General features: G+C 43.1%; 1 protein-coding gene across 1 annotated transcript in view; it reads right to left on the bottom strand.

Annotated features, from left to right (window-relative positions):
* Positions 1-20,150, bottom strand: part of LOC129135431 (uncharacterized) — a 32,841-nt gene continuing 12,691 nt past the window's right edge. Inside the window, exons 4-8 of the mRNA XM_054672364.2 lie at positions 17,966-18,112; positions 13,221-13,367; positions 8,479-8,625; positions 3,732-3,878; positions 1-126 (exon numbers count right to left, since the gene is read on the bottom strand). Of these exons, the coding sequence (XP_054528339.1) occupies positions 1-126; positions 3,732-3,878; positions 8,479-8,625; positions 13,221-13,367; positions 17,966-18,112 (714 nt within the window). The remainder of the gene's footprint in view (positions 127-3,731; positions 3,879-8,478; positions 8,626-13,220; positions 13,368-17,965; positions 18,113-20,150) is intronic.

Genomic DNA, 20,150 nt, shown 5'->3' with positions numbered 1-20,150 from the left:
CTATGGGGACTCCAACAGAGCCATACCTTCCTGTCTACTGCGGTTGGACCTCCAGGCTCTCTGCTGTACATCCGTGGATCCATCATGTCCATTTAGAGACCGGAAGATAGTCTTCAGGAAAGACACCTAGGAAATAATAATATAAGAATGACGGCTGGGCACGGTGGCTCATGCGTATAATCCCAGTACTTTGGGAGGCCGAGGCAGGTGGATCACGGGGTCAGGAGTTCAAGACCAGCCTGGCCAAGATGGTGAAACCCCGTCTCTACTAAAAATACAAAAATTAGCCGGGCATGGCAGCGGGCGCCTGTAATCCGAGCTACTCGGGAGGCTGAGGCAGAGAACCATTTGAAGCTGGGAGGCGGAGGTTGCAGTGAGCCCAGATCACACCACTGCACTCCAGCCTGAGCGACAGAATGAGACTCTGTCACACACACACACACACACACACACAAAAATGACATGAGGCTGGCACGGTGGCTCACTCCTGTAATCCCAGGACTTTGGGAGGCCGAGGCAGGCGGATCACCTGAGGTCAGGAGTTTGAGACCAGCCTCACCAACATGGAGAAACGCTGTCTCTGCGAAAAATACAAAATTAGCCAGGCATGGTGGTGCATGCCTGTAATCCCAGCTAGTCGGGAGGCTGAGGCAGGAGAATCACTTGAACCCAGCAGGAAAAGGTTGTGGTGAGCTGAGATTGTGCCATTGCACTCCAACCTGGGCAACAAAATTGAAACTCTGTCTCAAAAAAAAAAAAAAAAAACAGGCCAGGTGCGGTAGCTCACGCCTGTAATCCCAGCACTTTGGGAGGCCGAGGCGGGTGAATCACAAGGTCAAGAGATGGAGACCATCTTGGGCAACATGGTGAAACCCCGTCTCTACTAAAAATATAAAAATTAGCTGAGCATGGTGATGCACGCCTGTAGTCCCAGCTACTCGGGAGGCTGAGGCAGAAGAATCACTTGAACCCGGGAGGCAGAGGTTGCAGTGAGCCAAGATCCCACCACTGCACTCCAGCCTGGTGACAGAGTGAGACTCTGTCTCAAAAAAAAAAAAAAAAAAAAAAATGACATGAATATACTTCACACAACTGAACTGTACACTTCAACACGGTTAGATGGTAATTATCATCTTATAAGTATTTTACCACAGGTTAACATGTTTCACAACTTGAAAAGGAAGTAATTACCTTCAGCTCTCTGAGTTCTAGAATTTGTAACATTTCACCCCCTGCTCCTTCCTGATCTGCACTGGAGCATCTTCCTTCTGTCCCTGCTCTACTCAGAGTTCACTTTCTCTTCCCTCACATCAGCTTCATTGAGGCTGGTTTGAACTTAACGCAAAACATTCTCACTAATGACTGAATTCCCACCAAGATTTCCATATTATCACAGTATGCTTTTAATCTTCTAAGATATTAAATCTTTGTTCTCATCATAGCTAAAATGCAATGCAAATCCCATCTCAGATGTGGGTCAGATACCTATGAATCTCCTGAGGTAGTCATTGAAATGACTTTTTTCTTGAGATGGAGTGTCACTCTCAACCATGCTGAAGTGCAGTGGCGCTACCTTGGCTCACGGCAACCTCCACCTCCCAGATTCAAGCGATTCTTGTGCCTCGGCCTCCCAAGTAGCTGGGATTACAGGTGCCTGCTACCGTGCCTGGCTAATTTTTGTCTTTTTAGTAGAGATGGGGTTTCACCATCTTGGCCCATCTGGTCTTGAACTCCTGACCTCAAGTGATCCACCTGCCTCAGCCTCCCAAAGTGCTGGGATTATAGGCATGAGCCACCACACCTGGCCTGAAATAATATCTTTCAAATTCTTTGTAGAATTTGTTTTTTCCTGATTTCTGCACATAGGATAAAAAAAAAATCATGTACTGGGATTTCGAGAGAAGCAATGGGTAATCTAAAAAGATGAAAAGAGCAACAACGTCAATCCCACAGCTACTGCTAGATTTCATAGGAAAGGTAGCTGGCCCAGTTTGGAGCTAGGAGAAATGTCAAACACATGAAGAAATGACAAGCAAAGAAATGCCATCACGCATGAATGCTTCATGGCACCCATGATGTCCCTGCTTAGGAGCTAATGGTATAGATGACTAGATGACAAGGACAAAGATGAGAGGTGTGAAGTTGTCCAAGTCCAACAGCTCAACTGAACTTTCCTAAATGGAATTGTTAAAAAGTGGTAAATTTAAAAACTTCCCCTGGCTCACGTGGTGGCTCACGCTTGTAATCCCAGCACTTTGGGAGGCTGAGGCGGGTGGATCATTTGAGGTCGGGTTTTGAGACTAGCCTGGCCAACATGGTAAAACCCCGACTCTACTAAAAATACAAAAATTTGCTGGGCATGGTGGTGGGCATCTGTAATCCCAGCTACTTGAGAGGCTGAGGCAGGGGAATCGCTTGAAGCCAGGAGGTGGAGGTTGCAGTGAGCCGAGATCACGCCATTATACTCCAGCCTGGGCAACAGAGGGAGACTCGTCTCGGGGGTGAGAAAAGAAAAAAAAAAAAAGCTTCCTCCAATGTATACCAAAAATTCTCTGTTCAGGACTAAGTGGCATAGAGAATGTTAAATTTGTCTAGATATCTTCATAACTCATGTATTTTCTGTTTTCTACATATCTTGAAAGGCAGTGCCAAATGAGGTGTAATTATCTAGGCGGTAAAACTGAAACATACTTCCTCTTCCCTTGAATATAAAAAAGCATTGTGGTATTAGTACTTTTATCTTGGATCATTGTTCAGAAGGAGGTTCAGCCCCCAGACAACCACATTTTTACTGTCATGAATGGCAAGACAAAATGTAGAGCTCAATTTACCCAAAGGAAAAAAGGCTCAAAAGACAAATTATGGCACAACTTAGCAGCCAAATTCTTACCAAGTACAGACTTTTGACATACTGATCTCTCTCAGTTGCAAGTGGGAACATGCACTTTGAACGATGTCATTCAAAATTACCCTGCCCAGACACACTTTTCATTGATTCTCTTGGAGGGCATTTCTAAGAGATTCTCTGGGGCTTTCTCTGCATCACGAGATGCAGTGCAGTTCTGCCCTTCACCTTCCGGCAGTTTGTCACCTCGTCCCTATGACCTCAGAGGAACTTTATCTCAGGCCAATTGTTTGTTCCTTGGCCTCTTTCATTTCCCCTAAAAATCATTTGCTGCCCCTCTAAATGGCCTACATCTCCATCTATCTCCCTCTCCCCTCAGAAGAGGGTGCTCTTTAAGCATCAACCATCTGGCCCTTCTAGCAGTCCCATTTTTCAGCTGGTTCCCATGTTTATGCCTGCTCTATGTTTCTCTTTTCCTGTTAAGCTGTCTGTTGTCAGCTCATTTCTGCAGTGAATCTTCAGAGAGGACATTGGAAGCTTTCCTTCCACCCATACGATAGAACTATAAAGCAGAAGAGTTTAGAAAGAATTTCCTATTTAAGTGACGAAACCTCATACTCCATTTGTGATAAATAGCATAAAGGTTAAAAAAACTTATTTTTGACCAAAAGCTCTGTTGACATTCTATTAAACAAACACTGACCTATTTAATTTTCATACTGTAAATGGCAGATATTTTCATAATACTTATGCTAATAAATCATTTCCCTGATTTTTTGGGTAAAACCACATATTCATAATGAAGTCCAGAAATGTGAATTGTTTTATATAATTTATTCTTATTTGTGATTACAAGTATACCTCTACAGAAAGTTAGTATACTCACACAAAGGTAATTTGTGCAGAAGAGAATGGTAAATGTGTAATGTCTCAGAAACTCAATAATGTTAATTATCCAAGGACTTCCAATTATCCAAGGACTTCCACCAAAGTCAATCTCACGATGACGATACTCAGCCAGATCATTGATAACCTGGAATAATAATAGTTGAAATAATGAAAAGGTCAATGACACCGACAATATTTCACTCAGAAGAATCATCCTTAGAAACCGTCCACCTCCTCCAAAAGGTAACCACATCCCTCAGATATCACCGTGGGATTCCACTGCTACAAAAAAGAACAGAAGTTAGAAGTCTCATGTTTTTCAGACGGCTGGTAGTGTTTTTAGGCATTGCAAATGTGGGGTGTTGTCTTTCTTGGTATAAAGCAGGGATATCCAATCTTTTGACTTCCCTGCCTATATTAAAAGAAGCAAAGTTGTCTTGAGCCACACATAACATACACTAACACTAACAAGAGCTGATGATCTAAAAAAAAAAAAACTCTTTTTTTTTTTTTTTTTTTTTGGGAGACAGAGTTCCGCTCCACTCAGTCGCCCAGGCTGGAGTGCAGTGGTGCAATCTCGGCTCACTGCAACCTCCAGCTCCTGGGCTCAAGCCATTCTCCTCCCTCAGCCTCCCAAGTAGCTGAGATTACAGGTCTCTGCCACCATGCCCGACTAATTTTTGTATTTTTAGTAGAGATGAGGTTTCACCATGTTGGCCAGTCTGGCCTTGAACTCCTGACAGGCGATCTGCCTGCCTCGGCCTCCCAAAGTGCTGGGATTACAGGTGTGAGCCACCGTGCCCAGCCATTTTTTTTTGTTTTTGTTTTTGTTTGGTGTTTTGTTTTTGAGATGGGGTCTCACTCTGTCACCCAGGCTGGAGTGCAGTGGTGTGCTCTCGGCTCACTGCAACCTCTGCCTCTCAGGTTCAAGTGATTCTCCTGCCTCAGCCTCCTGAGTAGCTGGGAGTACGGGTGCCTGACAATGCACTCAGCAAATTTTTGTATTTTTTGTGGAGATGGGGTTTTGCCATGTTGGCCAGGGTGGTCTCGAACTCCTGACCTCAGGTAATCTGCCTGCCTCAGCCTCCCAAAGTGCTGGGATTACAGGCATGAGCCACTGTACCTGGCCAAAATCTCCTAATGTTTTAAGAAAGTTTACAAATTTGTGTTGAACTGCATTCAAAACTGTCCTGGGCCACATGCAGCCCGTCCCTCATGGGTAAGACAAGCTAAGTATAAAGTAATTATCTTTTCTTTCTGTTTTGAGACAAAGTCTTGCTCTGTCACCCAGGCTAGATTGCAGTGGCATGATCTCAGCTCACTGCAACCTCCGCCTCCCGGGTTCAAGCGATTCTCCTGCCTCAGCTACTGAGTAACTGGGATTACAGGCGCCCGCCACCGCACTCGGCTAATTTTTGTATTTTTAGTAGAAACAGGGTTTCACCATCTTGGCCAGGCTGGTCTCCAACTCCTGACCTCATGATCCACCTGCCTCGGCCTCCCAACGTGCTGGGAATACAGGTGTGAGCCACTGCACCTGGCCAGTAGTTATCTTTTCTTTAAAGTTATTTACTTGTTTTTTAAATTGATGTATAACATTGGATGCATTTATTATATATCACATGGTAAAAGAATCCCTCTAAATAATACTTCTCTCTTGGATTATATGAATCTTTGTCATTTAAAGCTCAGCATAAGTAAAAAAAAAAAAAATACAATGAAGAGATTACTTCATTCACAAGTAAGTATCAAATTTTAGTGCTTAAAAATTAACAAGGTGGGCCGGGCATGGTGGCTCATGCCTGCAATCCCAGCACTTTGGGAAGCCGAGGTGGGTGGACCACGAGATCAGGAGATTGAGACCATCCTAGCTAACACGGTGAAACCCATCTCTACTAAAATTACAAAAAATTAGCAGGGCATGGTGGCACGTGCCTATAGTTCCAGCTACTTGGGAGGCTGAGGCAGAAGAATCACTTGAACCCGGGAGGCAGAGGTTGCAGTGAGCTGAGATCGCACCACTGCACTTCAGCCTGGGTGACAGAGCGAGACTCTGTCTCAAAAAAAAAAAAAAAAAAAAAGACATGAATATACTTCACACAACTGAACTGTACACTTCAACACGGTTAGATGGCAATTATCATCTTATAAGTATTTTACCACAGGTTAACATGTTTCACAACTTGAAAAGGAAGTAATTACCTTCAGCTCTCTGAGTTCTAGAATTTGTAACATTTCACCCCCTGCTCCTTCCTGATCTGCACTGGAGCATCTTCCTTCTGTCCCTGCTCTACTCAGAGTTCACTTTCTCTTCCCTCACATCAGCTTCATTGAGGCTGGTTTGAACTTAACGCAAAACATTCTCACTAATGACTGAATTCCCACCAAGATTTCCATATTATCACAGTATGCTTTTAATCTTCTAAGATATTAAATCTTTGTTCTCATCATAGCTAAAATGCAATGCAAATCCCATCTCAGATGTGGGTCAGATACCTATGAATCTCCTGAGGTAGTCATTGAAATGACTTTTTTCTTGAGATGGAGTGTCACTCTCAACCATGCTGAAGTGCAGTGGCGCTACCTTGGCTCACGGCAACCTCCACCTCCCAGATTCAAGCGATTCTTGTGCCTCGGCCTCCCAAGTAGCTGGGATTACAGGTGCCTGCTACCGTGCCTGGCTAATTTTTGTCTTTGTAGTAGAGATGGGGTTTCACCATGTTGGCCCATCTGGTCTTGAACTCCTGACCTCAAGTGATCCACCTGCCTCAGCCTCCCAAAGTGCTGGGATTACAGGCATGAGCCACCACACCTGGCCTGAAATAATATCTTTCAAATTCTTTGTAGAATTTGTTTTTTCCTGATTTCTGCACATAGGATAAAAAAAAAAATCATGTACTGGGATTTCGAGAGAAGCAATGGGTAATCTAAAAAGATGAAAAGAGCAACAACATCAATCCCACAGCTACTGCTAGATTTCATAGGAAAGGTAGCTGGCCCAGTTTGGAGCTAGGAGAAATGTCAAACACATGAAGAAATGACAAGCAAAGAAATGCCATCACGCATGAATGCTTCATGGCACCCATGATGTCCCTGCTTAGGAGCTAATGGTATAGATGACTAGATGACAAGGACAAAGATGAGAGGTGTGAAGTTGTCCAAGTCCAACAGCTCAACTGAACTTTCCTAAATGGAATTGTTAAAAAGTGGTAAATTTAAAAACTTCCCCTGGCTCACGTGGTGGCTCACGCTTGTAATCCCAGCACTTTGGGAGGCTGAGGCGGGTGGATCATTTGAGGTCGGGTTTTGAGACTAGCCTGGCCAACATGGTAAAACCCCGACTCTACTAAAAATACAAAAATTTGCTGGGCATGGTGGTGGGCATCTGTAATCCCAGCTACTTGAGAGGCTGAGGCAGGGGAATCGCTTGAAGCCAGGAGGTGGAGGTTGCAGTGAGCCGAGATCACGCCATTATACTCCAGCCTGGGCAACAGAGGGAGACTCGTCTCGGGGGTGAGAAAAGAAAAAAAAAAAAAAAGCTTCCTCCAATGTATACCGAAAATTCTCTGTTCAGGACTAAGTGGCATAGAGAATGTTAAATTTGTCTAGATATCTTCATAACTCATGTATTTTCTGTTTTCTACATATCTTGAAAGGCAGTGCCAAATGAGGTGTAATTATCTAGGCGGTAAAACTGAAACATACTTCCTCTTCCCTTGAATATAAAAAAGCATTGTGGTATTAGTACTTTTATCTTGGATCATTGTTCAGAAGGAGGTTCAGCCCCCAGACAACCACATTTTTACTGTCATGAATGGCAAGACAAAATGTAGAGCTCAATTTACCCAAAGGAAAAAAGGCTCAAAAGACAAATTATGGCACAACTTAGCAGCCAAATTCTTACCAAGTACAGACTTTTGACATACTGATCTCTCTCAGTTGCAAGTGGGAACATGCACTTTGAACGATGTCATTCAAAATTACCCTGCCCAGACACACTTTTCATTGATTCTCTTGGAGGGCATTTCTAAGAGATTCTCTGGGGCTTTCTCTGCATCACGAGATGCAGTGCAGTTCTGCCCTTCACCTTCCGGCAGTTTGTCACCTCGTCCCTATGACCTCAGAGGAACTTTATCTCAGGCCAATTGTTTGTTCCTTGGCCTCTTTCATTTCCCCTAAAAATCATTTGCTGCCCCTCTAAATGGCCTACATCTCCATCTATCTCCCTCTCCCCTCAGAAGAGGGTGCTCTTTAAGCATCAACCATCTGGCCCTTCTAGCAGTCCCATTTTTCAGCTGGTTCCCATGTTTATGCCTGCTCTATGTTTCTCTTTTCCTGTTAAGCTGTCTGTTGTCAGCTCATTTCTGCAGTGAATCTTCAGAGAGGACATTGGAAGCTTTCCTTCCACCCATACGATAGAACTATAAAGCAGAAGAGTTTAGAAAGAATTTCCTATTTAAGTGACGAAACCTCATACTCCATTTGTGATAAATAGCATAAAGGTTAAAAAAACTTATTTTTGACCAAAAGCTCTGTTGACATTCTATTAAACAAACACTGACCTATTTAATTTTCATACTGTAAATGGCAGATATTTTCATAATACTTATGCTAATAAATCATTTCCCTGATTTTTTGGGTAAAACCACATATTCATAATGAAGTCCAGAAATGTGAATTGTTTTATATAATTTATTCTTATTTGTGATTACAAGTATACCTCTACAGAAAGTTAGTATACTCACACAAAGGTAATTTGTGCAGAAGAGAATGGTAAATGTGTAATGTCTCGGAAACTCAATAATGTTAATTATCCAAGGACTTCCAATTATCCAAGGACTTCCACCAAAGTCAATCTCACGATGACGATACTCAGCCAGATCATTGATAACCTGGAATAATAATAGTTGAAATAATGAAAAGGTCAATGACACCGACAATATTTCACTCAGAAGAATCATCCTTAGAAACCGTCCACCTCCTCCAAAAGGTAACCACATCCCTCAGATATCACCGTGGGATTCCACTGCTACAAAAAAGAACAGAAGTTAGAAGTCTCATGTTTTTCAGATGGCTGGTAGTGTTTTTAGGCATTGCAAATGTGGGGTGTTGTCTTTCTTGGTATAAAGCAGGGATATCCAATCTTTTGACTTCCCTGCCTATATTAAAAGAAGCAAAGTTGTCTTGACCCACACATAACATACACTAACACTAACAAGAGCTGATGATCTAAAAAAAAAAAAACTCTTTTTTTTTTTTTTTTTTGGGAGACAGAGTTCCGCTCCACTCAGTCGCCCAGGCTGGAGTGCAGTGGTGCAATCTCGGCTCACTGCAACCTCCAGCTCCTGGGCTCAAGCCATTCTCCTCCCTCAGCCTCCCAAGTAGCTGAGATTACAGGTCTCTGCCACCATGCCCGACTAATTTTTGTATTTTTAGTAGAGATGAGGTTTCACCATGTTGGCCAGTCTGGCCTTGAACTCCTGACAGGCGATCTGCCTGCCTCGGCCTCCCAAAGTGCTGGGATTACAGGTGTGAGCCACCGTGCCCAGCCATTTTTTTTTTTGTTTTTGTTTTTGTTTGGTGTTTTGTTTTTGAGATGGGGTCTCACTCTGTCACCCAGGCTGGAGTGCAGCGGTGTGCTCTCGGCTCACTGCAACCTCTGCCTCTCAGGTTCAAGTGATTCTCCTGCCTCAGCCTCCTGAGTAGCTGGGAGTACGGGTGCCTGACAATGCACTCAGCAAATTTTTGTATTTTTTGTGGAGATGGGGTTTTGCCATGTTGGCCAGGGTGGTCTCGAACTCCTGACCTCAGGTAATCTGCCTGCCTCAGCCTCCCAAAGTGCTGGGATTACAGGCATGAGCCACTGTACCTGGCCAAAATCTCCTAATGTTTTAAGAAAGTTTACAAATTTGTGTTGAACTGCATTCAAAACTGTCCTGGGCCACATGCAGCCCGTCCCTCATGGGTAAGACAAGCTAAGTATAAAGTAATTATCTTTTCTTTCTGTTTTGAGACAAAGTCTTGCTCTGTCACCCAGGCTAGATTGCAGTGGCATGATCTCAGCTCACTGCAACCTCCGCCTCCCGGGTTCAAGCGATTGTCCTGCCTCAGCTACTGAGTAACTGGGATTACAGGCGCCCGCCACCGCACTCGGCTAATTTTTGTATTTTTAGTAGAAACAGGGTTTCACCATCTTGGCCAGGCTGGTCTCCAACTCCTGACCTCATGATCCACCTGCCTCGGCCTCCCAACGTGCTGGGAATACAGGTGTGAGCCACTGCACCTGGCCAGTAGTTATCTTTTCTTTAAAGTTATTTACTTGTTTTTTAAATTGATGTATAACATTGGATGCATTTATTATATATCACATGGTAAAAGAATCCCTCTAAATAATACTTCTCTCTTGGATTATATGAATCTTTGTCATTTAAAGCTCAGCATAAGTAAAAAAAAAAAATACAATGAAGAGATTACTTCATTCACAAGTAAGTATCAAATTTTAGTGCTTAAAAATTAACAAGGTGGGCCGGGCATGGTGGCTCATGCCTGCAATCCCAGCACTTTGGGAAGCCGAGGTGGGTGGACCACGAGATCAGGAGATTGAGACCATCCTAGCTAACACGGTGAAACCCATCTCTACTAAAATTACAAAAAATTAGCAGGGCATGGTGGCACGTGCCTATAGTTCCAGCTACTTGGGAGGCTGAGGCAGAAGAATCACTTGAACCCGGGAGGCAGAGGTTGCAGTGAGCTGAGATCGCACCACTGCACTTCAGCCTGGGTGACAGAGCGAGACTCTGTCTCAAAAAAAAAAAAAAAAAAAAGACATGAATATACTTCACACAACTGAACTGTACACTTCAACACGGTTAGATGGTAATTATCATCTTATAAGTATTTTACCACAGGTTAACATGTTTCACAACTTGAAAAGGAAGTAATTACCTTCAGCTCTCTGAGTTCTAGAATTTGTAACATTTCACCCCCTGCTCCTTCCTGATCTGCACTGGAGCATCTTCCTTCTGTCCCTGCTCTACTCAGAGTTCACTTTCTCTTCCCTCACATCAGCTTCATTGAGGCTGGTTTGAACTTAACGCAAAACATTCTCACTAATGACTGAATTCCCACCAAGATTTCCATATTATCACAGTATGCTTTTAATCTTCTAAGATATTAAATCTTTGTTCTCATCATAGCTAAAATGCAATGCAAATCCCATCTCAGATGTGGGTCAGATACCTATGAATCTCCTGAGGTAGTCATTGAAATGACTTTTTTCTTGAGATGGAGTGTCACTCTCAACCATGCTGAAGTGCAGTGGCGCTACCTTGGCTCACGGCAACCTCCACCTCCCAGATTCAAGCGATTCTTGTGCCTCGGCCTCCCAAGTAGCTGGGATTACAGGTGCCTGCTACCGTGCCTGGCTAATTTTTGTCTTTGTAGTAGAGATGGGGTTTCACCATGTTGGCCCATCTGGTCTTGAACTCCTGACCTCAAGTGATCCACCTGCCTCAGCCTCCCAAAGTGCTGGGATTACAGGCATGAGCCACCACACCTGGCCTGAAATAATATCTTTCAAATTCTTTGTAGAATTTGTTTTTTCCTGATTTCTGCACATAGGATAAAAAAAAAAAATCATGTACTGGGATTTCGAGAGAAGCAATGGGTAATCTAAAAAGATGAAAAGAGCAACAACATCAATCCCACAGCTACTGCTAGATTTCATAGGAAAGGTAGCTGGCCCAGTTTGGAGCTAGGAGAAATGTCAAACACATGAAGAAATGACAAGCAAAGAAATGCCATCACGCATGAATGCTTCATGGCACCCATGATGTCCCTGCTTAGGAGCTAATGGTATAGATGACTAGATGACAAGGACAAAGATGAGAGGTGTGAAGTTGTCCAAGTCCAACAGCTCAACTGAACTTTCCTAAATGGAATTGTTAAAAAGTGGTAAATTTAAAAACTTCCCCTGGCTCACGTGGTGGCTCACGCTTGTAATCCCAGCACTTTGGGAGGCTGAGGCGGGTGGATCATTTGAGGTCGGGTTTTGAGACTAGCCTGGCCAACATGGTAAAACCCCGACTCTACTAAAAATACAAAAATTTGCTGGGCATGGTGGTGGGCATCTGTAATCCCAGCTACTTGAGAGGCTGAGGCAGGGGAATCGCTTGAAGCCAGGAGGTGGAGGTTGCAGTGAGCCGAGATCACGCCATTATACTCCAGCCTGGGCAACAGAGGGAGACTCGTCTCGGGGGTGAGAAAAGAAAAAAAAAAAAAGCTTCCTCCAATGTATACCAAAAATTCTCTGTTCAGGACTAAGTGGCATAGAGAATGTTAAATTTGTCTAGATATCTTCATAACTCATGTATTTTCTGTTTTCTACATATCTTGAAAGGCAGTGCCAAATGAGGTGTAATTATCTAGGCGGTAAAACTGAAACATACTTCCTCTTCCCTTGAATATAAAAAAGCATTGTGGTATTAGTACTTTTATCTTGGATCATTGTTCAGAAGGAGGTTCAGCCCCCAGACAACCACATTTTTACTGTCATGAATGGCAAGACAAAATGTAGAGCTCAATTTACCCAAAGGAAAAAAGGCTCAAAAGACAAATTATGGCACAACTTAGCAGCCAAATTCTTACCAAGTACAGACTTTTGACATACTGATCTCTCTCAGTTGCAAGTGGGAACATGCACTTTGAACGATGTCATTCAAAATTACCCTGCCCAGACACACTTTTCATTGATTCTCTTGGAGGGCATTTCTAAGAGATTCTCTGGGGCTTTCTCTGCATCACGAGATGCAGTGCAGTTCTGCCCTTCACCTTCCGGCAGTTTGTCACCTCGTCCCTATGACCTCAGAGGAACTTTATCTCAGGCCAATTGTTTGTTCCTTGGCCTCTTTCATTTCCCCTAAAAATCATTTGCTGCCCCTCTAAATGGCCTACATCTCCATCTATCTCCCTCTCCCCTCAGAAGAGGGTGCTCTTTAAGCATCAACCATCTGGCCCTTCTAGCAGTCCCATTTTTCAGCTGGTTCCCATGTTTATGCCTGCTCTATGTTTCTCTTTTCCTGTTAAGCTGTCTGTTGTCAGCTCATTTCTGCAGTGAATCTTCAGAGAGGACATTGGAAGCTTTCCTTCCACCCATACGATAGAACTATAAAGCAGAAGAGTTTAGAAAGAATTTCCTATTTAAGTGACGAAACCTCATACTCCATTTGTGATAAATAGCATAAAGGTTAAAAAAACTTATTTTTGACCAAAAGCTCTGTTGACATTCTATTAAACAAACACTGACCTATTTAATTTTCATACTGTAAATGGCAGATATTTTCATAATACTTATGCTAATAAATCATTTCCCTGATTTTTTGGGTAAAACCACATATTCATAATGAAGTCCAGAAATGTGAATTGTTTTATATAATTTATTCTTATTTGTGATTACAAGTATACCTCTACAGAAAGTTAGTATACTCACACAAAGGTAATTTGTGCAGAAGAGAATGGTAAATGTGTAATGTCTCGGAAACTCAATAATGTTAATTATCCAAGGACTTCCAATTATCCAAGGACTTCCACCAAAGTCAATCTCACGATGACGATACTCAGCCAGATCATTGATAACCTGGAATAATAATAGTTGAAATAATGAAAAGGTCAATGACACCGACAATATTTCACTCAGAAGAATCATCCTTAGAAACCGTCCACCTCCTCCAAAAGGTAACCACATCCCTCAGATATCACCGTGGGATTCCACTGCTACAAAAAAGAACAGAAGTTAGAAGTCTCATGTTTTTCAGATGGCTGGTAGTGTTTTTAGGCATTGCAAATGTGGGGTGTTGTCTTTCTTGGTATAAAGCAGGGATATCCAATCTTTTGACTTCCCTGCCTATATTAAAAGAAGCAAAGTTGTCTTGAGCCACACATAACATACACTAACACTAACAAGAGCTGATGATCTAAAAAAAAAAAAACTCTTTTTTTTTTTTTTTTTTTTGGGAGACAGAGTTCCGCTCCACTCAGTCGCCCAGGCTGGAGTGCAGTGGTGCAATCTCGGCTCACTGCAACCTCCAGCTCCTGGGCTCAAGCCATTCTCCTCCCTCAGCCTCCCAAGTAGCTGAGATTACAGGTCTCTGCCACCATGCCCGACTAATTTTTGTATTTTTAGTAGAGATGAGGTTTCACCATGTTGGCCAGTCTGGCCTTGAACTCCTGACAGGCGATCTGCCTGCCTCGGCCTCCCAAAGTGCTGGGATTACAGGTGTGAGCCACCGTGCCCAGCCATTTTTTTTTTTGTTTTTGTTTTTGTTTGGTGTTTTGTTTTTGAGATGGGGTCTCACTCTGTCACCCAGGCTGGAGTGCAGCGGTGTGCTCTCGGCTCACTGCAACCTCTGCCTCTCAGGTTCAAGTGATTCTCCTGCCTCAGCCTCCTGAGTAGCTGGGAGTACGGGTGCCTGACAATGCACTCAGCAAATTTTTGTATTTTTTGTGGAGATGGGGTTTTGCCATGTTGGCCAGGGTGGTCTCGAACTCCTGACCTCAGGTAATCTGCCTGCCTCAGCCTCCCAAAGTGCTGGGATTACAGGCATGAGCCACTGTACCTGGCCAAAATCTCCTAATGTTTTAAGAAAGTTTACAAATTTGTGTTGAACTGCATTCAAAACTGTCCTGGGCCACATGCAGCCCGTCCCTCATGGGTAAGACAAGCTAAGTATAAAGTAATTATCTTTTCTTTCTGTTTTGAGACAAAGTCTTGCTCTGTCACCCAGGCTAGATTGCAGTGGCATGATCTCAGCTCACTGCAACCTCCGCCTCCCGGGTTCAAGCGATTGTCCTGCCTCAGCTACTGAGTAACTGGGATTACAGGCGCCCGCCACCGCACTCGGCTAATTTTTGTATTTTTAGTAGAAACAGGGTTTCACCATCTTGGCCAGGCTGGTCTCCAACTCCTGACCTCATGATCCACCTGGCTCGGCCTCCCAACGTGCTGGGAATACAGGTGTGAGCCACTGCACCTGGCCAGTAGTTATCTTTTCTTTAAAGTTATTTACTTGTTTTTTAAATTGATGTATAACATTGGATGCATTTATTATATATCACATGGTAAAAGAATCCCTCTAAATAATACTTCTCTCTTGGATTATATGAATCTTTGTCATTTAAAGCTCAGCATAAGTAAAAAAAAAAAATACAATGAAGAGATTACTTCATTCACAAGTAAGTATCAAATTTTAGTGCTTAAAAATTAACAAGGTGGGCCGGGCATGGTGGCTCATGCCTGCAATCCCAGCACTTTGGGAAGCCGAGGTGGGTGGACCACGAGATCAGGAGATTGAGACCATCCTAGCTAACACGGTGAAACCCATCTCTACTAAAATTACAAAAAAATTAGCAGGGCATGGTGGCACGTGCCTATAGTTCCAGCTACTTGGGAGGCTGAGGCAGAAGAATCACTTGAACCCGGGAGGCAGAGGTTGCAGTGAGCTGAGATCGCACCACTGCACTTCAGCCTGGGTGACAGAGCGAGACTCTGTCTCAAAAAAAAAAAAAAAAAAAAGACATGAATATACTTCACACAACTGAACTGTACACTTCAACACGGTTAGATGGTAATTATCATCTTATAAGTATTTTACCACAGGTTAACATGTTTCACAACTTGAAAAGGAAGTAATTACCTTCAGCTCTCTGAGTTCTAGAATTTGTAACATTTCACCCCCTGCTCCTTCCTGATCTGCACTGGAGCATCTTCCTTCTGTCCCTGCTCTACTCAGAGTTCACTTTCTCTTCCCTCACATCAGCTTCATTGAGGCTGGTTTGAACTTAACGCAAAACATTCTCACTAATGACTGAATTCCCACCAAGATTTCCATATTATCACAGTATGCTTTTAATCTTCTAAGATATTAAATCTTTGTTCTCATCATAGCTAAAATGCAATGCAAATCCCATCTCAGATGTGGGTCAGATACCTATGAATCTCCTGAGGTAGTCATTGAAATGACTTTTTTCTTGAGATGGAGTGTCACTCTCAACCATGCTGAAGTGCAGTGGCGCTACCTTGGCTCACGGCAACCTCCACCTCCCAGATTCAAGCGATTCTTGTGCCTCGGCCTCCCAAGTAGCTGGGATTACAGGTGCCTGCTACCGTGCCTGGCTAATTTTTGTCTTTGTAGTAGAGATGGGGTTTCACCATGTTGGCCCATCTGGTCTTGAACTCCTGACCTCAAGTGATCCACCTGCCTCAGCCTCCCAAAGTGCTGGGATTACAGGCATGAGCCACCACACCTGGCCTGAAATAATATCTTTCAAATTCTTTGTAGAATTTGTTTTTTCCTGATTTCTGCACATAGGATAAAAAAAAAAAATCATGTACTGGGATTTCGAGAGAAGCAATGGGTAATCTAAAAAGATGAAAAGAGCAACAACATCAATCCCACAGCTACTGCTAGATTTCATAGGAAAGGTAGCTGGCCCAGTTTGGAGCTAGGAGAAATGTCAAACACATGAAGAAATGACAAGCAAAGAAATGCCATCACGCATGAATGCTTCATGGCACCCATGATGTCCCTGCTTAGGAGCTAATGGTATAGATGACTAGATGACAAGGACAAAGATGAGAGGTGTGAAGTTGTCCAAGTCCAACAGCTCAACTGAACTTTCCTAAATGGAATTGTTAAAAAGTGGTAAATTTAAAAACTACCCCTGGCTCACGTGGTGGCTCACGCTTGTAATCCCAGCACTTTGGGAGGCTGAGGCGGGTGGATCATTTGAGGTCGGGTTTTGAGACTAGCCTGGCCAACATGGTAAAACCCCGACTCTACTAAAAATACAAAAATTTGCTGGGCATGGTGGTGGGCATCTGTAATCCCAGCTACTTGAGAGGCTGAGGCAGGGGAATCGCTTGAAGCCAGGAGGTGGAGGTTGCAGTGAGCCGAGATCACGCCATTATACTCCAGCCTGGGCAACAGAGGGAGACTCGTCTCGGGGGTGAGAAAAGAAAAAAAAAAAAAGCTTCCTCCAATGTATACCAAAAATTCTCTGTTCAGGACTAAGTGGCATAGAGAATGTTAAATTTGTCTAGATATCTTCATAACTCATGTATTTTCTGTTTTCTACATATCTTGAAAGGCAGTGCCAAATGAGGTGTAATTATCTAGGCGGTAAAACTGAAACATACTTCCTCTTCCCTTGAATATAAAAAAGCATTGTGGTATTAGTACTTTTATCTTGGATCATTGTTCAGAAGGAGGTTCAGCCCCCAGACAACCACATTTTTACTGTCATGAATGGCAAGACAAAATGTAGAGCTCAATTTACCCAAAGGAAAAAAGGCTCAAAAGACAAATTATGGCACAACTTAGCAGCCAAATTCTTACCAAGTACAGACTTTTGACATACTGATCTCTCTCAGTTGCAAGTGGGAACATGCACTTTGAACGATGTCATTCAAAATTACCCTGCCCAGACACACTTTTCATTGATTCTCTTGGAGGGCATTTCTAAGAGATTCTCTGGGGCTTTCTCTGCATCACGAGATGCAGTGCAGTTCTGCCCTTCACCTTCCGGCAGTTTGTCACCTCGTCCCTATGACCTCAGAGGAACTTTATCTCAGGCCAATTGTTTGTTCCTTGGCCTCTTTCATTTCCCCTAAAAATCATTTGCTGCCCCTCTAAATGGCCTACATCTCCATCTATCTCCCTCTCCCCTCAGAAGAGGGTGCTCTTTAAGCATCAACCATCTGGCCCTTCTAGCAGTCCCATTTTTCAGCTGGTTCCCATGTTTATGCCTGCTCTATGTTTCTCTTTTCCTGTTAAGCTGTCTGTTGTCAGCTCATTTCTGCAGTGAATCTTCAGAGAGGACATTGGAAGCTTTCCTTCCACCCATACGATAGAACTATAAAGCAGAAGAGTTTAGAAAGAATTTCCTATTTAAGTGACGAAACCTCATACTCCATTTGTGATAAATAGCATAAAGGTTAAAAAAACTTATTTTTGACCAAAAGCTCTGTTGACATTCTATTAAACAAACACTGACCTATTTAATTTTCATACTGTAAATGGCAGATATTTTCATAATACTTATGCTAATAAATCATTTCCCTGATTTTTTGGGTAAAACCACATATTCATAATGAAGTCCAGAAATGTGAATTGTTTTATATAATTTATTCTTATTTGTGATTACAAGTATACCTCTACAGAAAGTTAGTATACTCACACAAAGGTAATTTGTGCAGAAGAGAATGGTAAATGTGTAATGTCTCGGAAACTCAATAATGTTAATTATCCAAGGACTTCCAATTATCCAAGGACTTCCACCAAAGTCAATCTCACGATGACGATACTCAGCCAGATCATTGATAACCTGGAATAATAATAGTTGAAATAATGAAAAGGTCAATGACACCGACAATATTTCACTCAGAAGAATCATCCTTAGAAACCGTCCCCCTCCTCCAAAAGGTAACCACATCCCTCAGATATCACCGTGGGATTCCACTGCTACAAAAAAGAACAGAAGTTAGAAGTCTCATGTTTTTCAGATGGCTGGTAGTGTTTTTAGGCATTGCAAATGTGGGGTGTTGTCTTTCTTGGTATAAAGCAGGGATATCCAATCTTTTGACTTCCCTGCCTATATTAAAAGAAGCAAAGTTGTCTTGAGCCACACATAACATACACTAACACTAACAAGAGCTGATGATCTAAAAAAAAAAAAACTCTTTTTTTTTTTTTTTTTTTGGGAGACAGAGTTCCGCTCCACTCAGTCGCCCAGGCTGGAGTGCAGTGGTGCAATCTCGGCTCACTGCAACCTCCAGCTCCTGGGCTCAAGCCATTCTCCTCCCTCAGCCTCCCAAGTAGCTGAGATTACAGGTCTCTGCCACCATGCCCGACTAATTTTTGTATTTTTAGTAGAGATGAGGTTTCACCATGTTGGCCAGTCTGGCCTTGAACTCCTGACAGGCGATCTGCCTGCCTCGGCCTCCCAAAGTGCTGGGATTACAGGTGTGAGCCACCGTGCCCAGCCATTTTTTTTTTTGTTTTTGTTTTTGTTTGGTGTTTTGTTTTTGAGATGGGGTCTCACTCTGTCACCCAGGCTGGAGTGCAGTGGTGTGCTCTCGGCTCACTGCAACCTCTGCCTCTCAGGTTCAAGTGATTCTCCTGCCTCAGCCTCCTGAGTAGCTGGGAGTACGGGTGCCTGACAATGCACTCAGCAAATTTTTGTATTTTTTGTGGAGATGGGGTTTTGCCATGTTGGCCAGGGTGGTCTCGAACTCCTGACCTCAGGTAATCTGCCTGCCTCAGCCTCCCAAAGTGCTGGGATTACAGGCATGAGCCACTGTACCTGGCCAAAATCTCCTAATGTTTTAAGAAAGTTTACAAATTTGTGTTGAACTGCATTCAAAACTGTCCTGGGCCACATGCAGCCCGTCCCTCATGGGTAAGACAAGCTAAGTATAAAGTAATTATCTTTTCTTTCTGTTTTGAGACAAAGTCTTGCTCTGTCACCCAGGCTAGATTGCAGTGGCATGATCTCAGCTCACTGCAACCTCCGCCTCCCGGGTTCAAGCGATTGTCCTGCCTCAGCTACTGAGTAACTGGGATTACAGGCGCCCGCCACCGCACTCGGCTAATTTTTGTATTTTTAGTAGAAACAGGGTTTCACCATCTTGGCCAGGCTGGTCTCCAACTCCTGACCTCATGATCCACCTGCCTCGGCCTCCCAACGTGCTGGGAATACAGGTGTGAGCCACTGCACCTGGCCAGTAGTTATCTTTTCTTTAAAGTTATTTACTTGTTTTTTAAATTGATGTATAACATTGGATGCATTTATTATATATCACATGGTAAAAGAATCCCTCTAAATAATACTTCTCTCTTGGATTATATGAATCTTTGTCATTTAAAGCTCAGCATAAGTAAAAAAAAAAAATACAATGAAGAGATTACTTCATTCACAAGTAAGTATCAAATTTTAGTGCTTAAAAATTAACAAGGTGGGCCGGGCATGGTGGCTCATGCCTGCAATCCCAGCACTTTGGGAAGCCGAGGTGGGTGGACCACGAGATCAGGAGATTGAGACCATCCTAGCTAACACGGTGAAACCCATCTCTACTAAAATTACAAAAAAATTAGCAGGGCATGGTGGCACGTGCCTATAGTTCCAGCTACTTGGGAGGCTGAGGCAGAAGAATCACTTGAACCCGGGAGGCAGAGGTTGCAGTGAGCTGAGATCGCACCACTGCACTTCAGCCTGGGTGACAGAGCGAGACTCTGTCTCAAAAAAAAAAAAAAAAAAAAGACATGAATATACTTCACACAACTGAACTGTACACTTCAACACGGTTAGATGGTAATTATCATCTTATAAGTATTTTACCACAGGTTAACATGTTTCACAACTT

Source organism: Pan troglodytes, chromosome 17 (genome assembly GCF_028858775.2).
Source record: "Pan troglodytes isolate AG18354 chromosome 17, NHGRI_mPanTro3-v2.0_pri, whole genome shotgun sequence".
Lineage (NCBI taxonomy): Eukaryota > Metazoa > Chordata > Mammalia > Primates > Hominidae > Pan > Pan troglodytes.
The sequence above is the reverse complement of the archived record's forward strand: the minus strand, read 5'-3'. Positions and strand labels throughout refer to the sequence as shown.